The sequence below is a fragment of the Eschrichtius robustus genome, chromosome 3, assembly GCF_028021215.1.
Source record: "Eschrichtius robustus isolate mEscRob2 chromosome 3, mEscRob2.pri, whole genome shotgun sequence".
Classification (NCBI taxonomy): domain Eukaryota; kingdom Metazoa; phylum Chordata; class Mammalia; order Artiodactyla; family Eschrichtiidae; genus Eschrichtius; species Eschrichtius robustus.
The window spans coordinates 46,222,316-46,241,915 of NC_090826.1; the positions used below are offsets into that span (position 1 = coordinate 46,222,316).

Consider the following 19,600-nt stretch of genomic DNA (forward strand, 5'->3'; position numbering starts at 1 on the left):
ACTCCTCTGCGCCTCCACTGCGCAGGCTTGTGACCAGCCGGGGTTTAGATTGGTCTGCCACCTGCCTGCCTTTCCTTCTAGACTAGGCTGTGAGCTGCCAAGACTGTAGCACCCGATGCAGGGCCCAGCAGCCATTTGCTGGGTAACCCAGGGGTTGCAGGAAGGCTTACCCGGCCCGGAGGCCTTGTTCCCATCTCAGCTGTGGGGACTGAGGGTAGAGGTGGTTAACCTCAGAAACAGAGTCTGAGCACATCACTCCTTTCCTCAGAACTCTCCAGAAGGTCCCACTGCACGCTGAGGAAAACCCAAACGCTCAGACTCACAGCCCATTATCCCTCCCACCTACCTTCTACTCACACTCCTTGCTGCACCCCCGAGCCCGGCCCTCTCTGTTCCCTCCATGGGGAATGCTCTTGAGCAGACAACCCCTGGCCTCTTCCTTTGCTTGAATGCCTGCCCACCCTGTTTAAAACTTTTCTTCCATAGTCCTTGCTACCACCTGACAAACTCTCACATCTTATTTGTTTATTGTCTGTCTCTCTCCTCTACCTTATCAACTCCTAGAGGGCAGGGATTTTACCTGCTTTGCCTAGCGCTGTATACCCAGAGACTAGAACAGGCCTGGAACACGGAAGGAGCTTAGGAAGTATGTGTTGACTGAATGGTTGAATAAATGAATGAATGAAGTGATAGTGGGGTATCGTGGGGCCCTGGGCTTATCCAAGACCCCAAAAGTACTCGGGAAGGCGCGGCGGGGCCGGGGCTTCCCGGGGGAGGGGTGGAGTCGGGTCGGCCACGCCCCCAGAAAGGCGGAACCAGAGGCACAAGGGCCGGCGCAGCCCGGAAGATTGAGGGAAGGGTACCTACGCCGCCGGAAGTTGTCGAGCGATTCTCGGCGCCTGGACCGTGGCAGGAGAGCCAGGGAGCTGACATGGAGCGGCCGGAGTCGGATGCGGCCTCTGAGGACGCCATGGACTCGTTCCTGGAAAAGTTCCAGACCCAACCTTACCGCGGCGGGTTCCACGAGGACCAGTGGGAGGAGGTGGGAGGGGTCTCCGCAAGTGTGTGTGTGTGTGTGTGTGTGTGTGTGTGTGTGTGTGTGTGTGTGCGTCGTCCGAACTCCTGGGGCCTCCATGGCGCCGAGGCGCCTCCCTCACCTCCGAGCCCTGCCGCTGTCAGCGGAAAGGTGGTTTCTACTTGAGTGTTAAAAATCGGCCCCGAAGTTTTGAGGGTCTTCTTAAGCTGCCAGTACGTTTAGGTGTCCAGGTTTTGGAGTCAGAAACCTGTGACTCCACCACTTACTGGCTGTAATACTGAGTCAGTTATTTCACCTATCTGAGCCCGTTCCCTCATTTGTAAAATTCCTCTAACTAACACCAATCTCGTGGGATTGTGGCGAAGCTGAAGTGAGAGGGTGGGTAAAGTGCCAGGAACATACGAGCGCTCAGCTGTTGGTGATTACTACCACTCTTATAAGAATGTGAGAACTGAAGGATCTTTAGGGATTATTCTACACTCTTTTACAGATGGGAAACTGGGGCATGGATAGGGAGAGAGAAAGGCAATCATGACGATTTGCAAATTATGATGAGTAAGAAAACTTTGATGTAGAGACATGGAATTGAATGTACCCAGTAGAAAATCCTATTCATGTAGTTCATTCTTCTCTTAACAACCTCCAGGAATTTGAAAAGATCCCCCTATTTATGAAGAAAGCGCCATCAGAAATTGATCCCCAGGAGAATCCTGACTTGGCTTGCCTCCAGTCAATTATTTTTGATGAAGAGCGATCTCCAGAAGGTATCTTCAATGACTCTAACGTTTGTTTTGCTCCTCCACTGAATTGAGGTAAAGTGTGAGTCAGAAAGCTTCTGATGGATAACAAGAAGTAGTTAGCCCCAGCTAACTTGTCAATATTTATTCCAAATATACTTCTTTGGATACCTACTAAATGCTAGACATTGGGGATACAGGAATGAATGAGACTGCCCTCAAAGGTTACATTCCAGTGGATAGCCAGACTGCCCTAAAGAATCAGGACAAACCTGTGTGATAAGTGCCAACGTGTAACTATAGGTGCTGTTGGAATACTAAAGGTGGAGGAGGTAGGAGTGGGCTTTCACTGGGTGGGAAATTTGAACTGAATTGTAACAATTTTATAGGCTTTTGCTAAGTTGAGAAGGGTAATTTGCATTTCAGGGACTCAAACAACATGTGCAAAAACAGAAGTGTAATTTCCCCCCATTTCTTCTGTACTTAAAAAAAAGTCCTCTCAGACTTCCCTGGTGGCATAGTGGTTAAGAATCCGCCTGCCAATGCAGGGGACATGGGTTTGAGCCCTGATTGGGGAAGATCCCACATGCCGCGGAGCAACTAAGCCCGTGAGCCACAACTACTGAGCCTGCGCTCTAGAGCCCGCGAGCCACAACTACTGAGCCCATGTGCTACAAGTACTAAAGCCTGTGCGTCTAGAGCCCGTGCTCCGCCACAAGAGAAGCCACCTCAATGAGAAGCCCGCGCACTGCAATGAAGAGTAGCCCCTGCTCACTGCAACTAGAGAAAGCCCGCGTGCAGCAACGAAGACCCAACGCAGCCATAAATAAATAAATAAGAAAAAAGCAAAATAATATTTGAAAAAAAGAGTTCTCTCTTCAAGAGCTAGGATAAGTATACTTTTTTCCTTTATGCTTTTTTTTTTTGTAAGCACTTAATAATCTACCTTGTAAGATATTTTTAATTGATTGTAGTTAAGTATGTGTGACTTTATTTCTCCATGGTGATACCCAGTTTTATAGCATTCATTTTTGAGTTTTATTTCCCTATTGGTTTCTTGTTTTTGTTTGTCATATATTACATTATTGCATGATTTAGAATTATTTTTAATGAGCCCTTTAAAAAATAGGAAATAGTGATCATTTTTTCTCTTTTTTGCAGAACAGGCCAGGACCTTTAAAGACGAGGGCAATGATTACTTTAAAGAAAAAGACTATAAGAAAGCTGTGATTTCGTACACTGAAGGACTAAAGAAGAAATGTGCAGACCCTGATTTGAATGCTATTCTTTATTCCAACCGGGCAGCAGCACAGTACTATCTGGGTAATTTATTCCATTATTTAGTACTTTCTAAAAAATTAACTTATGATACAAACAACTATATGATGGCTAGTGGAGGGTTTGAGAGTGTTGGAGGAAGAGGAGCTGCTTATCCCAGAAGCCTAGGATAGCTTACTCTAACTGAACTCTGCTTTTCTAGATAGACTTGGTGAAAAGGGAAACCAGGTAGGTTGTATAATTCTTACTGTCTGAACCAAATGAGTAACATCAAATACCTTAATACATGAGTTGGTATGATCTGGAATTTTTGAGCCCAAATGCTTCTACTCTCTCTCTTAAAAAAAAAAGTTTTTTTCTGGCCTCTTCTCAAGGATGCTAGAAGAGTTAAGGCAATAGAGTTCTTTGTGTGAGAGAAACTGTATTAATACAAGGGAGAATTTCTCAAACAGTATTCTGTGAGACCTTTGAAGTAAAACATTCTTTGGACAAGTAAATTTGGACAGTGCTGCTTCTTCATGGGAGATTTGCAGTGCACATTAGTATGTTAATGCTGAGAAAACCTACAGCAAAGAACCTTACCCTGTGATTCTCAGGTTTTATAAGCCCCCTTTTCAAGTAACACTTATTAACATGCAGGACTGTTCTGCAGACATGACTTTGGGAAACACTGATTAATTATTTGGGTGGCATTATTGTTGGTGACTATAGTCTTGGTCATATTAGACCCATGTTTCTTATCACAGAGTTTTAGAGAGGACCTGGGAATGACCTCAGCCTTTTCTGAGGGGCTGGTAGATAATAAGCCTTGCAGTCTAGCTGGGATAAGTCTGTTGGGACTCGTCACCATTGGAGCAGAGTTTCTTTCTAATCATAGGCCACTCCAGCTGTTTTCTCCTTTAGAACTTTAGAGATTATTTGAGCCAACCAGCCCCCTCATTTTACATAGGCCCAGAGAGGGACCCCTTTGGTTAGTGCCAGAACCTTGACTAGAAACCCACTCTTCTAACTTCTGGAAGAATACGTTTTCTTCATTCAGCAAACTGAGTTCTTGTTCCGTGCTGGGCACTGGCATCATAGAAGTGAGTAAGACCTGACCTTTCCCTAAAGGAGTTTAATTCATTTACCTATTCAGTCAGTAAATAGAAAGCATTTACTGTGTGCTAGGCACTGCACTGTGAAAAGAGCTACATAGTTCCTTTCCTTGGGGAACTAAAGAATGTCATGTATAGGGCTAATAAGACCAAAAACACCTTGAAAGAAAAAAACCACATGTAATGTGATACCAGAGGAGCAAATGCGTAATACTCAGAGACATTCCTTAAATGATGTCACTGGTATGGCTTACAGAACACTTTCACATTTTTTTATCCCTCTTGATCTCATAGCAGCTGTGTAAGATAAATGAGGTTAACAGCTTTATCCCTAGTTAGCAGAGTAAGAAACTGTAGTAAAATGTAGTAATAAATGTAGTAAAATGAATTGTCTAAGGGTACACAGTGCTAGCGTTAGGATGTGGAATCAAGTTTGATTCAGAATACACTAAATGGAAGACCCCTTTACCCATGCTTCCGGAGGTACCTGGTGCTGTTGATTCTTTAGTCCTGAGTACTTTGTAGGTTCTATAGTATAGCTTGGTAGCTTTGAGTTTTCCCTCTGCTGGCTTAGAAGTCAGTTTTCTCAAGCCTAATTAGGCATTTAACCTGTGTCTCTTTGTTCTCCAGCTTTAAAATGTGTTCTCCGTTGTTCTCATTCTTGTTGTCTCTGTGGATTTATGGCTTTTTTGTGGCAGAGGGGAAGTGGTAGGGGTTGAACTGCATGTGTTCAGTCTACTGCCTTTAACCAGAAGTTTTTGGATTTCTCTTATATGTATTTTTTTCCATAGTTAGAATCATGCTGTTCTTCCAATTTTGTATTCAGTTCTTTTCACTTAATTTTATAACATAAACAATTTCACCTGTCGTTAAATTATTTGTGAATACTATTTTAATAGCTACATAAAGTTGCATCATATGGACATACCAGTGTTTACACTATTTGCTTTACTATTCTGCTGTTGTTGAGTATATAGCTGCTTTTAGGTTTTTTTAAGTAATGCAAAAATGAACAAAGTTAGTGATAAAGTTTTTCCAGTAATTCTGATTATTCTTAAGGATTTGGCAAACTATGACTCACAGGCCACATCTGGATCCCTGACTTCCTGTGAGCTAAAAATGTTTTTTACATTTTTAAAGGATTGTAAAACAAAGAAGAATGTATAACAGACCATATGTAGCTTGTAAAGGCTGAAATATTTACTATACGGCCCTTTAGAGAAAAATTTTGCTGACCCCCGGGCTAGAGTTTTAGAAGTGAAATTAATAGGTAAATACCAAGCTGTTAAGTAATACTTACAGTATTAACTAGAAAGTGAAAGTCTATCTTATGCCTCCTAGTTTGGATAACCAGTGTGTATGATTGCACACCTTTTTTAAATGCATTTACAAATATATATGTGTGTGTACTTGTGTCTGTATATTTAGATTGGTTTGTTTTATAAAGATGGGCTTCTATACACATTGAGCCGCCACTTAAAATAATATAGCACAGACATCCTATCATGCTTTTACATGCAGAACTGTCTTACTCTTTTTAATAGCTGTATAGTATTTAGTAGTATGGATTTACCATAGTTTATTTCATCATTACTAAATTGAGGATATTTAGGTTATCTCCAGCTTTTCATAATTAAAAGTAATGCAGCAGTTAACATGCTTTTACATTTATCCTTGTACATTTTTGCAAGCATTTTTTTTGTTTTGTTTTTTTGCGAGCATTTTTTTTTTTTAACATCTTTATTGTTTTGCAAGCATTTTTAAGGATCAGTTCTTAGAAGAGTATTGTTGGGTCAAAGTGTATGTACAAAGTGCATGCCAATTTGCTCTCTAATTTACTCTTAGAGTGTCCTTTTTCCATATCTTCACCAATATTGGATATTATCTGTTTTTAGTTTTTACTAATTTCATGTTAATTTTAATTTCTCTAATCATTAGTATTGTTGAGTATTTCTCCATATGCTTACTAGCCATTTATAGTTGTTCGGTGGGTTGCCTGATGCTGTAAACATTTCTAAGGTGCTTGATGAGCACACCTATTTTTTTTTCTATTGGGTTGGCCAAAAGGTTCGTTCAGGTTTTTCTGTAAGATGTTATGGAAAAACCCGAACGAACCTTTTGGCCAACCCAATATAAACAGTTGCTCTGATTTTTATTTCTCCAAGATTGTCCAAGAGTGTTTTTGTTTCTACACACAAAATTTTGGAAGTAATCTGATCTCAAAACATGTTTTCTCTTTTACTAAATGGTGTTTTGTTAGGCAATTTTCGTTCTGCTCTCAATGATGTGACAGCTGCCAGAAAGCTAAAACCCTGCCACCTGAAAGCAATAGTAAGAGGTAAGTCTTGTAGAGCTGCAATATGATTGTCATCACGGAAAAGCTGGCATGCACTGCACCAGAAGTATTTTAAGCTTTGATATGAAGGTGCTAAGATACTAATGAAGTCACCTTATTTTTGCCATCTTGATATTAAGTCCTTGTCAACAGCAACATGCCGTTTTTAAAAGAATTCCCCAGAGAATAATCCAACCCTCTGTTTTAAGAATTTGTAGAGAAATTGAAACTCTTCATTTTAAATTAATAAAGAATAAAATTAATTAAAATAAAGCAGTTCTAAAAGCCACATTCTAATTTTTTTTCCAAATTAGCTGATTGAAAGGCAAGATCTTCAAATGCCATGTTAATGTTAGTTAAAAGATAAGTTATGGGACTTTTGCTGCTAACTCTAATGCTGAGATGTTCCCAGATTATTTTTTGTCTTGTAGTCTGACCTTTATGTGTAATAATAGTGCTTTTATTACTTTTATACTTCACCTTTTCTTTGAGAAGCTCAAAGGTGATTTGTAAACTTCAATTTATTCATTACATATTAATCTCTGTATCCTCATTGACCAACTTAAAATGCTTTATCAAAGTTGTTGCTTAAGTAATCATGGTTAGGCGGTTTAAGTAGATATAGGTCCTTCAGCTATAGGGAAAGGAGGTACTAAACAAAGATGGGCAAGTAAATTGAGTATAGTCCTGTGGAATTTGCCACAGGCTGGAAGTCTGTACTTTGATTGAATTGTCACTTTTACCTTACCATGTGACCTTGGCGAGACACCCACTCTGAGTATCAGTATTCTCATCTCTGGAAGATGAGATTGGATTCTATTAACATTTAAGCCCTTACAGTTCTGATATTTTTAAATTCTGTGGAAAGCCCAAAGGCTAACTGGAGAAAAAACATGATTAAAGGAGAGGCAGCTTAAACTGGTAGCCATCAAGAACAATTTTAGGAGAGACCTAAAGTCTTTGGTCTTGCCATTGCTTTTGTGAATGACTGAGACAAATTCTGCTTTCTCTCTCCATTTAAAGAAAGTCATCTGAGATGAGCTTTATTCTTCTCATTTATAGATGAGGAACCTGAAGCTCAGGGATGCTCAGTCCTTTGTCTGATGTTTAGTTGGTAAATGACAGACAGATTTCCAGTCCAGATCTGTCTGATTCCAAGGACTGTGTTCTTTGCCACTAAGCTGTAGCCTTCCCTACTTTAAGAGTCCTTGATACCAGAAAGGCTTACAGGAGTTTTGAGCTGAATGGGGCCCTAGAAATCTTTCTGATCTAAGATACAAGAAATAGTCTTCCTTGTCTGGGGAATGTACTACAAGGGTCTTCATCATCCATTTTCCCTTCAGGGTGCTGGCTGGTGGCTGGTTAAGGTTGGGGGTCCCGTTCAAGGATGGCTTTTCCCATGCCTGTTGTCCACAGATACTAAGGGTGCTGGGTTCTACAGGTGCCTTATGCCATCTGGAACTGAAAAACTATGTCGAGGCTGTGAACTGGTGCGATGAGGGGCTGCAGATAGATGCCACAGAGAAGAAGCTTCTGGAAATGAGGGCTAAAGCAGACAAGTTGAAGGTTGGTGGCAAAATCAGCCAATTGGCATTTGTTAATTAGCATTAATTAATTAATTAGCATTTCCCAGATTGTATCTTGGGTCACAGTAAACTTTTTCTTCTTTAAAACAAAACCCAGGGAATTCCCTGGCGGTCCAGTGGTTAGGACTCGGCGCCGAGGGCCCAGGTACAATCCCTGGTCAGGAACTAAGATCCTGCAAGCCATGTGTGGGATCAGCCAAAACAACAACAGCCAGCCAAAACAACAACAGCAACAACAAACAAAACCCCAAATCAGTCCTTACCCTTGGCACTCTGGAGGATACAGATAAGTAAACAAGCAAGTAAATAAATAATTATAATGTGATAGAGGCAAGGAAGAATACATAGTACTTGATAAATTTATGACTATTATGATTTGAATAAATAGATTAGTGCCATAGTCTAGTCTGCACACTGACTATAGCTATCGAAAGAGAGGCGGGGAAAGGACAGTTAAACATTTACGCAAAATCTTAAGCTTCTGTAATACTGTGTAACTACCAGCATTAAGACACCTATAACTTGCTCATGAAATGCTACATTTCTGGCACATAACAGCAACAGTGATGATAAAATTAACAGTAATAACAGACTGCCAACACTACCAAAAAAAATCCAACATTTAGATATCACTTACTGTATGTATGTTCCAAGTGCTATTTAAAAATTTTTACTTATATGAATCCATCTGAACCACACACAGTCCTATAAGAGAGGCACTATTCTAATTCACCTTCCACTAGTGAGGTAGCTAAAGCAGAGAGATCAGGAAGTTGCCCAGGTCACACAACTGGTGAAGCTGGGCTTCAAAGTCAGGCTGTTTGGCTCCAGAGTCCACATTCTTAGTCCTGTGCATTATTGCCTCACAAGTCTGTCCAGTACAAATGCAGACTTGAGTTCTCTTGATTTCTGGTCTAGGTTCACTGCTTATACTATGGAATGGGAATTTTCAGTGCCAAGGGGGCCTAGAGCTGGCCTTGAACAGGGATAAGTTTTAGTCAGAGGTCATTTTGGTCATATCTACAAAAGTAGATATGTGTGGACCCACATGGCTCAATAACAGAATCCTGAGCCTAGGCAACTAGGTGTGGGCCAGAATTTCTAAAAGTGGTATACACAAGAGAGAAGATCTAGAGGGCTACTGTGGAAGGGCATCGCCGAGCTTATCTGCAGAAAAACCCTTGTTCGACCTAAATGAAAGCTTTTAGGTCCTGTAGCATAATTAAAGGGAGATTTCAGGGCCCAAAAGCCTGACATTAGGTATAGGTGACATTGCTTGCAGAGTATCAGGATTATACCCTTTTATCTGAGTATAAATTGATTCTGGATTCCCATGTGCTTGGTATATGTGAGCAATAGACCCATATGGTTATGTTAAGATCAGACATAATAGACTTCAAGGCAATGATTGTTACCAGAGATAAAGCAAGGCATTTTTTTTTAAAGATGAAAGGGTCAGTTTATCGAGCATATTTAACAATTCTAAATGTGTATGTACCTAATAATAGAACTTCAAAATGTATGAAGCAAAAATTGACAACTCAAAGAAGGAAGAGACAAATGTATAAATAGGTAGAAATGTCAACATCCCTCTCTCAGAGTAACTGATAGACTTAAGTAGATAAATCAGTAAAGAGAAGTGATGTCAGCAAAAATAGCCAACTAAAGACCTGGAAAAATTTTCTCCATAAAGTCAATGGAAAATGGACAAAAATAAAAATGGTCCATCAACTTTTTCATAACTCTGAAATGAACGGAAGGCTTGCAGCAATCTGGGTAGTGTTTGTTCAGGAAAAATGGCTGAACCTCCATAAGAACAGCAAGCTTTGTGGCATTTTTAACTTGCCCTATCCCCATCTCCTCCCTCCCTAGTTCCATAGTAGCCTTAAAAGCCAACAGCCCACAATCATGGTGAAAATGAGCAGCCTGGCAGCCACCAGAGGAGGCAGAACAGGATTAGAGCTCCTGCAAAGCCCCATTCCCAGAGGATTGTCATTATTTGACCATCTAGAAGATCCCACTTACAAGTTGTTTTTATTTGACACATCTTGAAGCTATCCCAGTAGGAAAAGCTTTTTCACAGAGTGTTGGTGTAGGAGGCATTTGTTAAAAACAATTTGAGGCAGTTATTTAAGATTGCATCTGCCTGAGGCAGTGGAAAACTCCTGAGGCAAATAATAGGCTTACCAGAAAACTTAAAAGGAAAAGCTGGGGAATGAGATTCTGTAGGGGCTTTGAAAAGCTCCAACATATTCCTGGGAATCTAGAAGGTCACATATGTGCTCTTGCTATGCATGTGCTCAGGAAAGATCTAAGAATGTCCTAAGCTCTCACCTCTGGCTGATTTGGAAGCTTTGTGCCAGCAGGAACTGAAGGCTAAGGCTGAATTGTTAACTGCTGGGGTAATTGTTGAAGCCTTGTCCAGACATGCCTGCAGAGCCCCTTGGCAAAGACTGGGAGACTTTTTGGCTTCAGGCGTTTAGGGAAATATGTCCAGTCATTATCTCACCACTAAGCTAACTGGAGACTTTAGTAGTCACATATAACAGAGAATACAGGCTTTACAGAATTAGTTCAGAAAAGTCACTAAACAAACAATAGCGACAGCAACAACAAACACTGAGGAGGGGAGAGAGAGAATATGATTTCCAGAGTTGCCACATTATATTATTTTAAATGTCCAGTTTTCAACAAAAAATTACAAGACATGCAAAGGATCAAAGTGTGGTCCATATCCAGGAAAAGAAATCAACAGAAACTGTCCCTGAGGAAGCCCAGACATGAGACTTAAAAGATAAAAAACTTTCAACCAGCTATTTAAAATATGTTCTAAGAACTTGCCTGAAAAAAAATGCACAACCTAGAAGCTGAGAATTAAGTTTTATTCAGCAGACTTACTGAGGACTTAAGCCTGGGATACAACCTCTCAGAGAGCTCTGAAGGACTGTTCTGAACAGGTAGGGGAGAAGCAAAGATATAGGAGTTTTTGGAAAAAAAAAAAAACCCATGTGATCAAACATCAAAAGACTACTGCTAATTAAAGAAACAGACATTTCAAGTTAATGAATTTAGTGCTTTTCTATATGGGAAGATGGGCTTATTGAAATTATTCCTTTGATATACACGTTAACTATAGGACCAGTATTCTGTTTTTTTCCATGCTGAGCATCCCTTAGGATGCACCGTCAGGGTGGCTGCAGTGGCTGATGGCTTGATGGCCACAAAATTCTTTGTTTACTGAAATGGCAGGTTACATTCTTTGTCCACAGTGCCTCCTCTTGATCATAAATTCGACCAATGTTTGGGAGGCATTTCATGACCAATTTTTTCCCACTGTGCTAGGAAGGCTCATTCCTAGATCAGGCAAAGAGTCTGTTGGTAGGCTGCTCAATGTGCTAATTTTGGATCAGGTCCTGTTGATAATCTTAAATTCTCTGGATCGCCTGTCTTACTAGTCTGTTACCCAGGAAATGTTTTCCCTTGTTGCTTCTTCCCATATCTAGAGTTGCACTATTACAATTATTCTGTGTAGAGTTGTATATATGATCAACTGCCTCAAGATGTTTAACCATCATTAATTTTGTTGGAGGCCTGGTTATACATTGGGTAATGCAAGAGACAACAATCTTATAAAACAGACAGGATATAAGTAATATAGCTAGTAAATTAATAAAGTTGTAGTGCAGCAAAGAGAGGCACAGGGTATAAATAAATAATTTGAAAACAACAAGAGAGAACAAGTTAAAATAATGGTTAGTATAGCTAGTTGCAATATTGTCACAGTAAGCCATCAGGTCCACAGGGGAGCCAGCTGGAGAAGCCAAATGCAGGAGGGATCAGGTAGAGAGAAAAAAATGTTTCGTCTTTGTTTACAAAGGTATACTTTCTCAACTTGTTGTAGGTCATGGTTGCCATAAGAGGAAAGCTTTTCTGGAAAGCCACGATTAAAAGCCAGTATATTTCAGAAAAAGTCATAAAATTATAAATCATATTTATCAGTTCATTCAGTCCCATGTAATTAAGTCCTGTTGATCTAGATGGAAGCATTGGGTTTTCCATTAGAGTTTTGTAATTTTTTTTTTAAAATAAATGTATTTATTTTATTTTATTTATTTTTGGCTGCATTGGGTCTTCGTTGCTGCGCACAGGCTTTCTCTAGCTGCACTGAGTGGGGGCTACTCTTCGCTGTGGTGCGTGGGCTTCTCATTGTGGTGGCTTCTCTTGTTGTGGAGCATGGGCTTTAGGTGCGCGGGCTTCAATAGTTATGGCTCGCGGGCTCTAGAGCACAGGCTCAGTAGCTGTGGGCTTAGTGGCTCCGCAGCATGTGGGATCTTCCCAGACCAGGGCTCGAACCCGTGTCCCCTGCCTTGGCAGGCAGATTCTTAACCACTGTGCCACTAGGGAAGCCCCTTTTGGAATTTCTTACCCACTTCAGTGGTATGATCTAAAAGTTATCAGAAATTAATATTTTTCAAAGTCCTTGTGAATCTTCTTGAAGGTTTTCATTTTATAAAAGCATCAAAGTAGAACAATGATTGTCTGTAAATGACAAAAGACTTAAAATGGCATGGATAAAGATCTGATTACAATGTAATTGACAAGAAACTTGGTTATTTCTGTGACATACAACATTTTAAGATAATAATTAGAATTATGACTGATAACATACCAGGACATAATCAGATTTTTAGGAATTTCATATAAAATTTGGAATATCTATATTAACATTTACCCACACAGCATAATCTAAGAAAGTTTATCTCCAATCACTTGACAATGTTTTTTAAGTAATTTAACATACCAAATAAACCTAATTAGTTTAATATTCCTCTGAGATGCCTCAGGGTTCCTTTGAAGCTTCCCAGAGTTAGCTAGAGGTCAAAAGAACTTCAGTTAGAATCTGATATTTGGGAAGTTTGTCAAGAATATCAAAAAGGTTTCAAAAGGTTTGACTTGGTCAAATAGGATCATAGGTCATTGTGAAACAATACTTATTCACTTAACCAAAGTGACAAAAGATTTCAAAAACAGGGACTTCCCTGGTGGTGCAGTGGTTAAGCATCTGCCTGCCAGTGTACGGGACACGGGTTCGATCCCTGGTCCAGGAAGATCCCACATACCGCGGAGCAACTAAGCCCATAAGCCACAACTACTGAAACTGAGTGCCACGACTACCGAAGCCTGCGTGCCCTAGAGCCCACATGCCGCAACTACTGAAGCCCGCTTGCTCTAGGGCCCATGTGCTGCAACTGCTGAGCCCATGTGCTGCAACTAATGAAGCCCGTGCACCTAGAGCCTGTGCTCCACAACAAGAGAAGCCATCACAGTGAGAAGCCTGCGCACCACAACCAAGAGTAGCCCTGCTTGCCGCAACTAGAGAAAGCCTGTGTGCAGCAACGAAGACCCAATGCAGACAAAAATTAAAAAAATAAAATAAAAGATTTCAAAAGCAAATACACGTCACCTAAAGGCAAGGAAACCCATATTATCTGTTATCAAAAACAGTATTCCAAGAAAATTTTTTTCTCTTTATAGAGAGAGGAACCAAATCTAGTCCTGCACCAACCTACTTTTAATAACAAAATCCATTTACCTCATTAATTTAATCCCAGCCTGACCATGTGCAAAACTCCTTTTTCAGGGCTCCCTTTCTACAAACCTTCCACAACTTTCTGTATCCATATTAGTTTGTTCCTTGTTTTTCCATCTAGAAACAACCAGCTCTAGGACAAAATCACTTGTTCCCCTTAACATGTATTTCCATTCCTCATACCTTCTTTTGCTGAAAACACACATCATACTTTACTTGCATACTGAAACATTTCCCTTATTGTTTTTAGTGGCTTTAATTACATATTACAGTTTTAACCTTTAAAAATCTTAATCTCTAGCAAAAATTGACAAGCAGCAAGTAATTGTGAACTGTTTGTCATACTAGCATTTCCTGATTGGCAAACTTAGGAATATTCTAGAACCTCTGGAAACATATATCTTCTCATAGCATAATTTCTTTCCTCAATGTGGTACAAGACGTGTCTAATAAACCCAACCATCTTTAGTTTCCCTCTTGTAGGAGACAAAAGTAGGTAAATTTAGACCTGTTTAGCAATTAATGTTCCAGTATTTTATTTGAAATGACTTGGATATTCAGTGAATTCTCATCATTTAATTTAACTTAGCAAAACTCAAGTTACCAAAAATCAGGAGAAACTAGTTTAGATAGACATATTCCTTAGAGTTCACATGTAAACTCTTGTCTCATTTACCTTTATTTTATAACTTAATGAAGATAATCATCATACTGTGGATGAAGAATGTCACCTGCTACTATCAGTAAACAGAGGATGTTGCAGCCATCAAGCCATCAGCCACTGCAGCTGCCCCTGACTGTGCACCCTGAGGGGATTCAGGATGGAGGAAAAAACAAGATACTGGCCCTAGATAGTTAAGATATAACATATATATCAAAGGAATGATTTCAGTGAGCCGAGACTCTTGCATCTTCCCATACATAGAAAAGTGTTAAATTCATTAACTTGAGACGTCTGTTTTTATTTAACAGTAATCTTTTGATGTTCCGACTACCTGGTTTTATGTAGAAACTATATATCCTGGCTCCTCCCTTACCTCTTCAGAGCAGTTCCTAGAGCTGTCTGCCTCCCAGGCTTAAGTCCTCAGCAAGGACTTAAGAGGCTGCCTCCCAGGCTCAAGTCCTCAGCAAGTCCTCCAAATAAAACATAATTCTCAACTTTTAGGTTGTGCATTTTTTTCAGTCAACAATACCAAGTTAATTTTTCTTGCTGATGAACTCTGCAACAAATAACATGAACTTAGTTAACCTAGGTACAATAAAAGTAAGGTATGTCTATATTGATTAAACCAACAAGCTTAAGCTAGCTCTATTACCAGATACAATTTAATATTGGATATTTCCTAGGTCATGTGAACCTGAAACTCATTCTGGCCAGTTTCCCCATTATATTTAGAAAAATTTAATTTGTAAGTGCTTACTTTTAAGTCAGTTAAATGGACCTCTTTTATAAACTTAATTTTGATAATATTTTCCAGAGGTAGAGACATCTTGTATATATAACGTACACACAGACATATAAACAGACAAAACTAGAGATCTCATAGCTTTAACATGTAGTTATGAATCAGGTATTATAATATAAACTTACTAATTTATAAATACCAGTTGGAATAAGTTAAATTTATTTGCTCAGATGACTAAGGCTTATACTGTTTGTGGAAAAGACTTAAGGTTTATATTTGTCCTTGATAAATCCCTTAAGGAGGCTATAAGTTAGATTTTGAGTGAGGGAGCCTTTCCAGCAGTTTGAGTTTAAAAGAGCCTTTTTGGGGCTTCCCTGGTGACGCAGTGGTTGAGAGTCTGCCTGCCAATGCACGGGACACGGGTTCGAGCCCTGGTCTGGGAAGATCCCACATGCCGCGGAGCGGATGGGCCTGTGAGCCACAATTACTGAGCCTGCGCGTCTGTAGCCTGTGCTCTGCAACAAGAGAGGCCGCGACAGTGAGAGGCCCGTGCACCGCGATGAGGAGTAGCCCCCGCTTGCCGCAACTAGGGAGGGCCCTCGCGCAGAAACGAAGACCCAACACAGCCATAAATAAATAAATAAATAAATAAACCCTAGCATATATATTAAAAAAAAGAGCCTTTTTGTCTCCTTTGGTTTCAGGTTTTACCTGACTGAGCTAACTAGGCTCAGTCTCAGGTCTTTGTGGGCTGTATTTACATTTCTGATTTGTAGAGGTTTGCAACACAGAGGCAGTTGCTTTAAGTTCTCTAAAGAACTGGTCTGCTGCCTAAATGATATTAAAAGATTGATTTGCCCAACTATATTTTCTTTAATTTGCATTTTTATATCAGTGAGAAAATTTCCAACTATCTGAAAATTAAGAGTTCTATGTTCTAGAACTTAAGGGTTCAATTTATCACGCCTTCAAAAGTTTGCACAAGGCATTCAACCAAGGCTCTCTTTCTGAGTGTATAGGGTAAACCCAGAGCAAAAAATCTCTATTATTATTTTTATTGGCCCCTGAATATTAACTCCCAGCTTTTATTTCATATAGTGTGGGCTCAGGTAACCTTGTTGGTTTCTTTTAGTATGTTTAATATTGTCTGAGGGGCAGATTTATATGTGCTGTCTTACAATAGCAGGCAGGAGAAGCATTCCCCAGTGAGACATAATGTCTATCGTACAATATAATTAGGCAAAAGGGATATAACCATCTTACATAAAGCCCATTTAAATAGACCAATTTATATAAACTTTCATCTCTATTCTGTCAACTTTTTAAAAAAAATTTAATTATTTTGGGCTGCATTGGGTCTTCGTTGCTGTGCGCGGGTCTTCTCTAGTTGCGGTGAGCGGGGACGACTATTCGTTGTCGTGCGCTGGCTTCTCATTGCGGTGTCTTCTTTTGTTGCAGAGCACGGGCTCTAGGCATGCGGGCTTCAGTAGTTGTGGCTCTCGGGCACAGGCTCAGTAGTTGTGGCGCATGGGCTTAGTTGCTCCACGGCATGTGGAATCTTTCTGGACCAGGGCTCGAACCTTTGTCCCCTGCATTGGCAGGCAGATTCTTAAGCACTTTGCCACCAGGGAAACCCTATTCTGTCATCTTTTATACCTTTAACTAGTTTCCATCAGGATCCAGTCGACAAGCCTTGGTCTTAACAACAGTCCTAGAAGCTTTCTTTTCTTTTTATCCCTCAACCATTTTATCTATTTTTGTATAAAAGGCTCTGGGGGGGCTTCCCTGGTGGCGCAGTGGTTGAGAGTCTGCCTGCCGATGCAGGGGACACGGGTTCGAGCCCTGGTCCGGGAAGATCCCACATGCCGCAGAGCAACTAAGCCCGTGCGCCACAACTACTGAGCCTGCGCGTCCGGAGCCGTGCTCCGCAAAGAGAGGCCGCGACAGTGAGAGGCCCGCACACCGCGATGAAGAGTGGCCTCCGCTCGCCACAACTGGAGAAAGCCCTTGCACAGAAATGAAGAACCAACACAGCCAAAAATAAATAAATAAATAAAAATTAAAAAAAAAAAAAAGGCTCTGGGGTCCCCAGTGAGAGATTGAGCCAAGGCACTCAGGCCTTTTTGTCAATATTTTAACTTGATTAATTGGCCTAACTGTTGCCCCAAGTAATTGTTGGTCAGTTATCTCAGTGTAGTTTTTTTCCAGCCTTTTAAATATATATATATATATATATATATATATACACACACACACACACACACACACACACACACACACACACACATACACACATAACACATAGTTTTTAAACTGGGGTAAATAGAGCAGACTTGTTTGGGGCGCTTTAATGTTGGGGACCAATAGAGGGTCCCTTTGGCCCATCCAACCTTAGGTAGTGTTGTATCAGAACCTTTTTAATCCTATTAATGTTCATTTTATTTATCCCATTTCTTAATAACCATCTAAAGATTTCTTTATGTATTTGGGATGAGACCCTTTAACATTTCCACCTTGTTGGGCAGAAGTCTCTAGACTTTCTTTCAGTTTTTTTCTTAATTCCCTGTTAACCTAATTAACATTAATTATCCTAATGTTTTTATTGGCATCTGTAAGACCCATTGAGGGGAAGCAGAGACCACAAATAAGGCTTCCCAAACTGTTTTTTTGTTCGTTTTAAACTAAGGAGTTCTGGGAATTCCCTGGCGATCCAATGGTTAGGACTCCATGCTTTCACTGCCTGGGGCGTGGGTGTGAAGTAAGATCCTGCAAGCCATGTGGCCAAAATTAAATAAGTTAATTAAATAAACAAACTAAGGAGTTCTTAGGTTAACCACTTTACGTATATATATTTTCCACCTTCTAATTTGGCTTTATCATAGGTACCAATAAAATAGCTGTTTATAATGAGAGCTGTCTAAAAAATATACCAATTTAGAATTTTCTCCAATTTAAAAGATCCATTGTCTGGCCATTAACTAGATATATCCTAATAGTGACTCAAACCAATAAGATGCAAGAGGCGTCCCCACAGGAGAGTGCGAAGGATGCTGCCTATACAAGATCTAGAAAGTGTACTCCCAAAAATAGCGTAAGAAAGTAAAGGCCTTTGTTGTACAGGCTGACGCAACTAAGGTTAAGATGACAAAAGCCCCTGAGAATTGGCACAGTCAGACAAAAGACTGCTCAGAATCCCAGTCTGTTCGATTGGTTGTGAAATGTACACCATATGTGTACCTTCCAGATGGCAGAGAACAGGCTCTTAAAACACACACACACACACCCCCACCCACCCACCACATTGAAGAAGATCAGGTAGAACGTTTTCATCTCAAAGGCACAGGGAGAGAAATGCAAGTTCCCTCTAGAAGGGCTTTTGTTTCTTTAAGGTCAGAATTCTGCAAAGATGTTTTATCAAGCTGTCTTTCTCTAACTTCACTGCGAACACAATAAAAGAACCTCATCTTGGCCATTTTCAGGGTGAGATTTCCTTTAATTACCAATTAAGTAAGTACAAGTTTTATATGTATATAAACCTGGCTGGGGTGTTAGTTGGAGGCTGGCTTTCTGATGCCCCTCATTTAGAAAAGATATTAGGCCAGCCTCTCACCCAATCACACAGTCCAGATCACTCAGTATCTCTTGACTGAGCGACTCACAGCGTCTTCCAACCAGGATGTACTTTTTCCTGTTATCTTTCAACTGGGCTCCCCCAGTATCTTTCAGCTGGGGAGCCAGATACTGGTTATATACAACCGAATAAAACTCACAACCAATAATTGGGAGATCTGAGAACCAAGAGAGACTCACCCAAATTTGTTTGGACTCTGAGGCAGACAGGCACAAGAAGCCTCTGCTGGTACCAAGACTCCGGCTCCTTGTAGAGGTCAGGTGAAGGAGAGAAGTCTGCCCTGAGTCCATTTGTGGTCACCAAAACTGTCAACTGAAAAAAAAATGCACAATCTAGAAGTTGAGAATTATGTTTTATTCAGCAGAGTTACTGAGAACTTAAGCCGGGATACAGACTCTCATATAGCTCTGAGGGACTGTTCCACATGTAGTGGAACATCAAAAGATTACTGCTAATTAAAGAAACACACATTTCAAGTTAAAGAATTTAGCACTTTTCTATGTATGGGAAGATATAAGAGTCTGGGCTCATTGAAATTATTCCTTTGATTTGCACCATAAGTATCTAGGGCCAGTATTCTCTTTTTTCCATCCTGAATTCCCTCAGGGTGCACTCTCAGGGGTGGCTACAGTGGCTGATGGCTTTATGACTACAACATCTTTTGTTTACTGAAATGGCAGTTGACATTCTTTGTCCACAAAACAAAAGGAAACAATGTCTAAAGAACTTCAAAAAATACATGGGAACACTCACTCACCAAATAGGGAATATCATTAAAGAAAAATTAACAACTGAAATCAGAAATTCACTAAGGGGTTCAAGAATAGAACTTTGAAGATAGGTCAATTGTGATTACTCAGTCTGAGGAATAGAAAGAAAAAAGAACAAAGAAAGATGAAGAGAGACT

At 40.3% G+C, this 19,600-nt stretch overlaps 1 protein-coding gene across 1 annotated transcript in view; it reads left to right on the forward strand.

Moving 5' to 3' along the window:
* Positions 1–865: 865 nt before the first annotated feature.
* TTC4 (tetratricopeptide repeat domain 4) overlaps positions 866–19,600 on the forward strand; it is a 36,811-nt gene continuing 18,076 nt past the window's right edge. Inside the window, exons 1-5 of the mRNA XM_068539959.1 lie at positions 866–1,042; positions 1,683–1,800; positions 2,935–3,096; positions 6,406–6,483; positions 7,922–8,046. Of these exons, the coding sequence (XP_068396060.1) occupies positions 932–1,042; positions 1,683–1,800; positions 2,935–3,096; positions 6,406–6,483; positions 7,922–8,046 (594 nt within the window). The 5' untranslated portion in view covers positions 866–931. The remainder of the gene's footprint in view (positions 1,043–1,682; positions 1,801–2,934; positions 3,097–6,405; positions 6,484–7,921; positions 8,047–19,600) is intronic.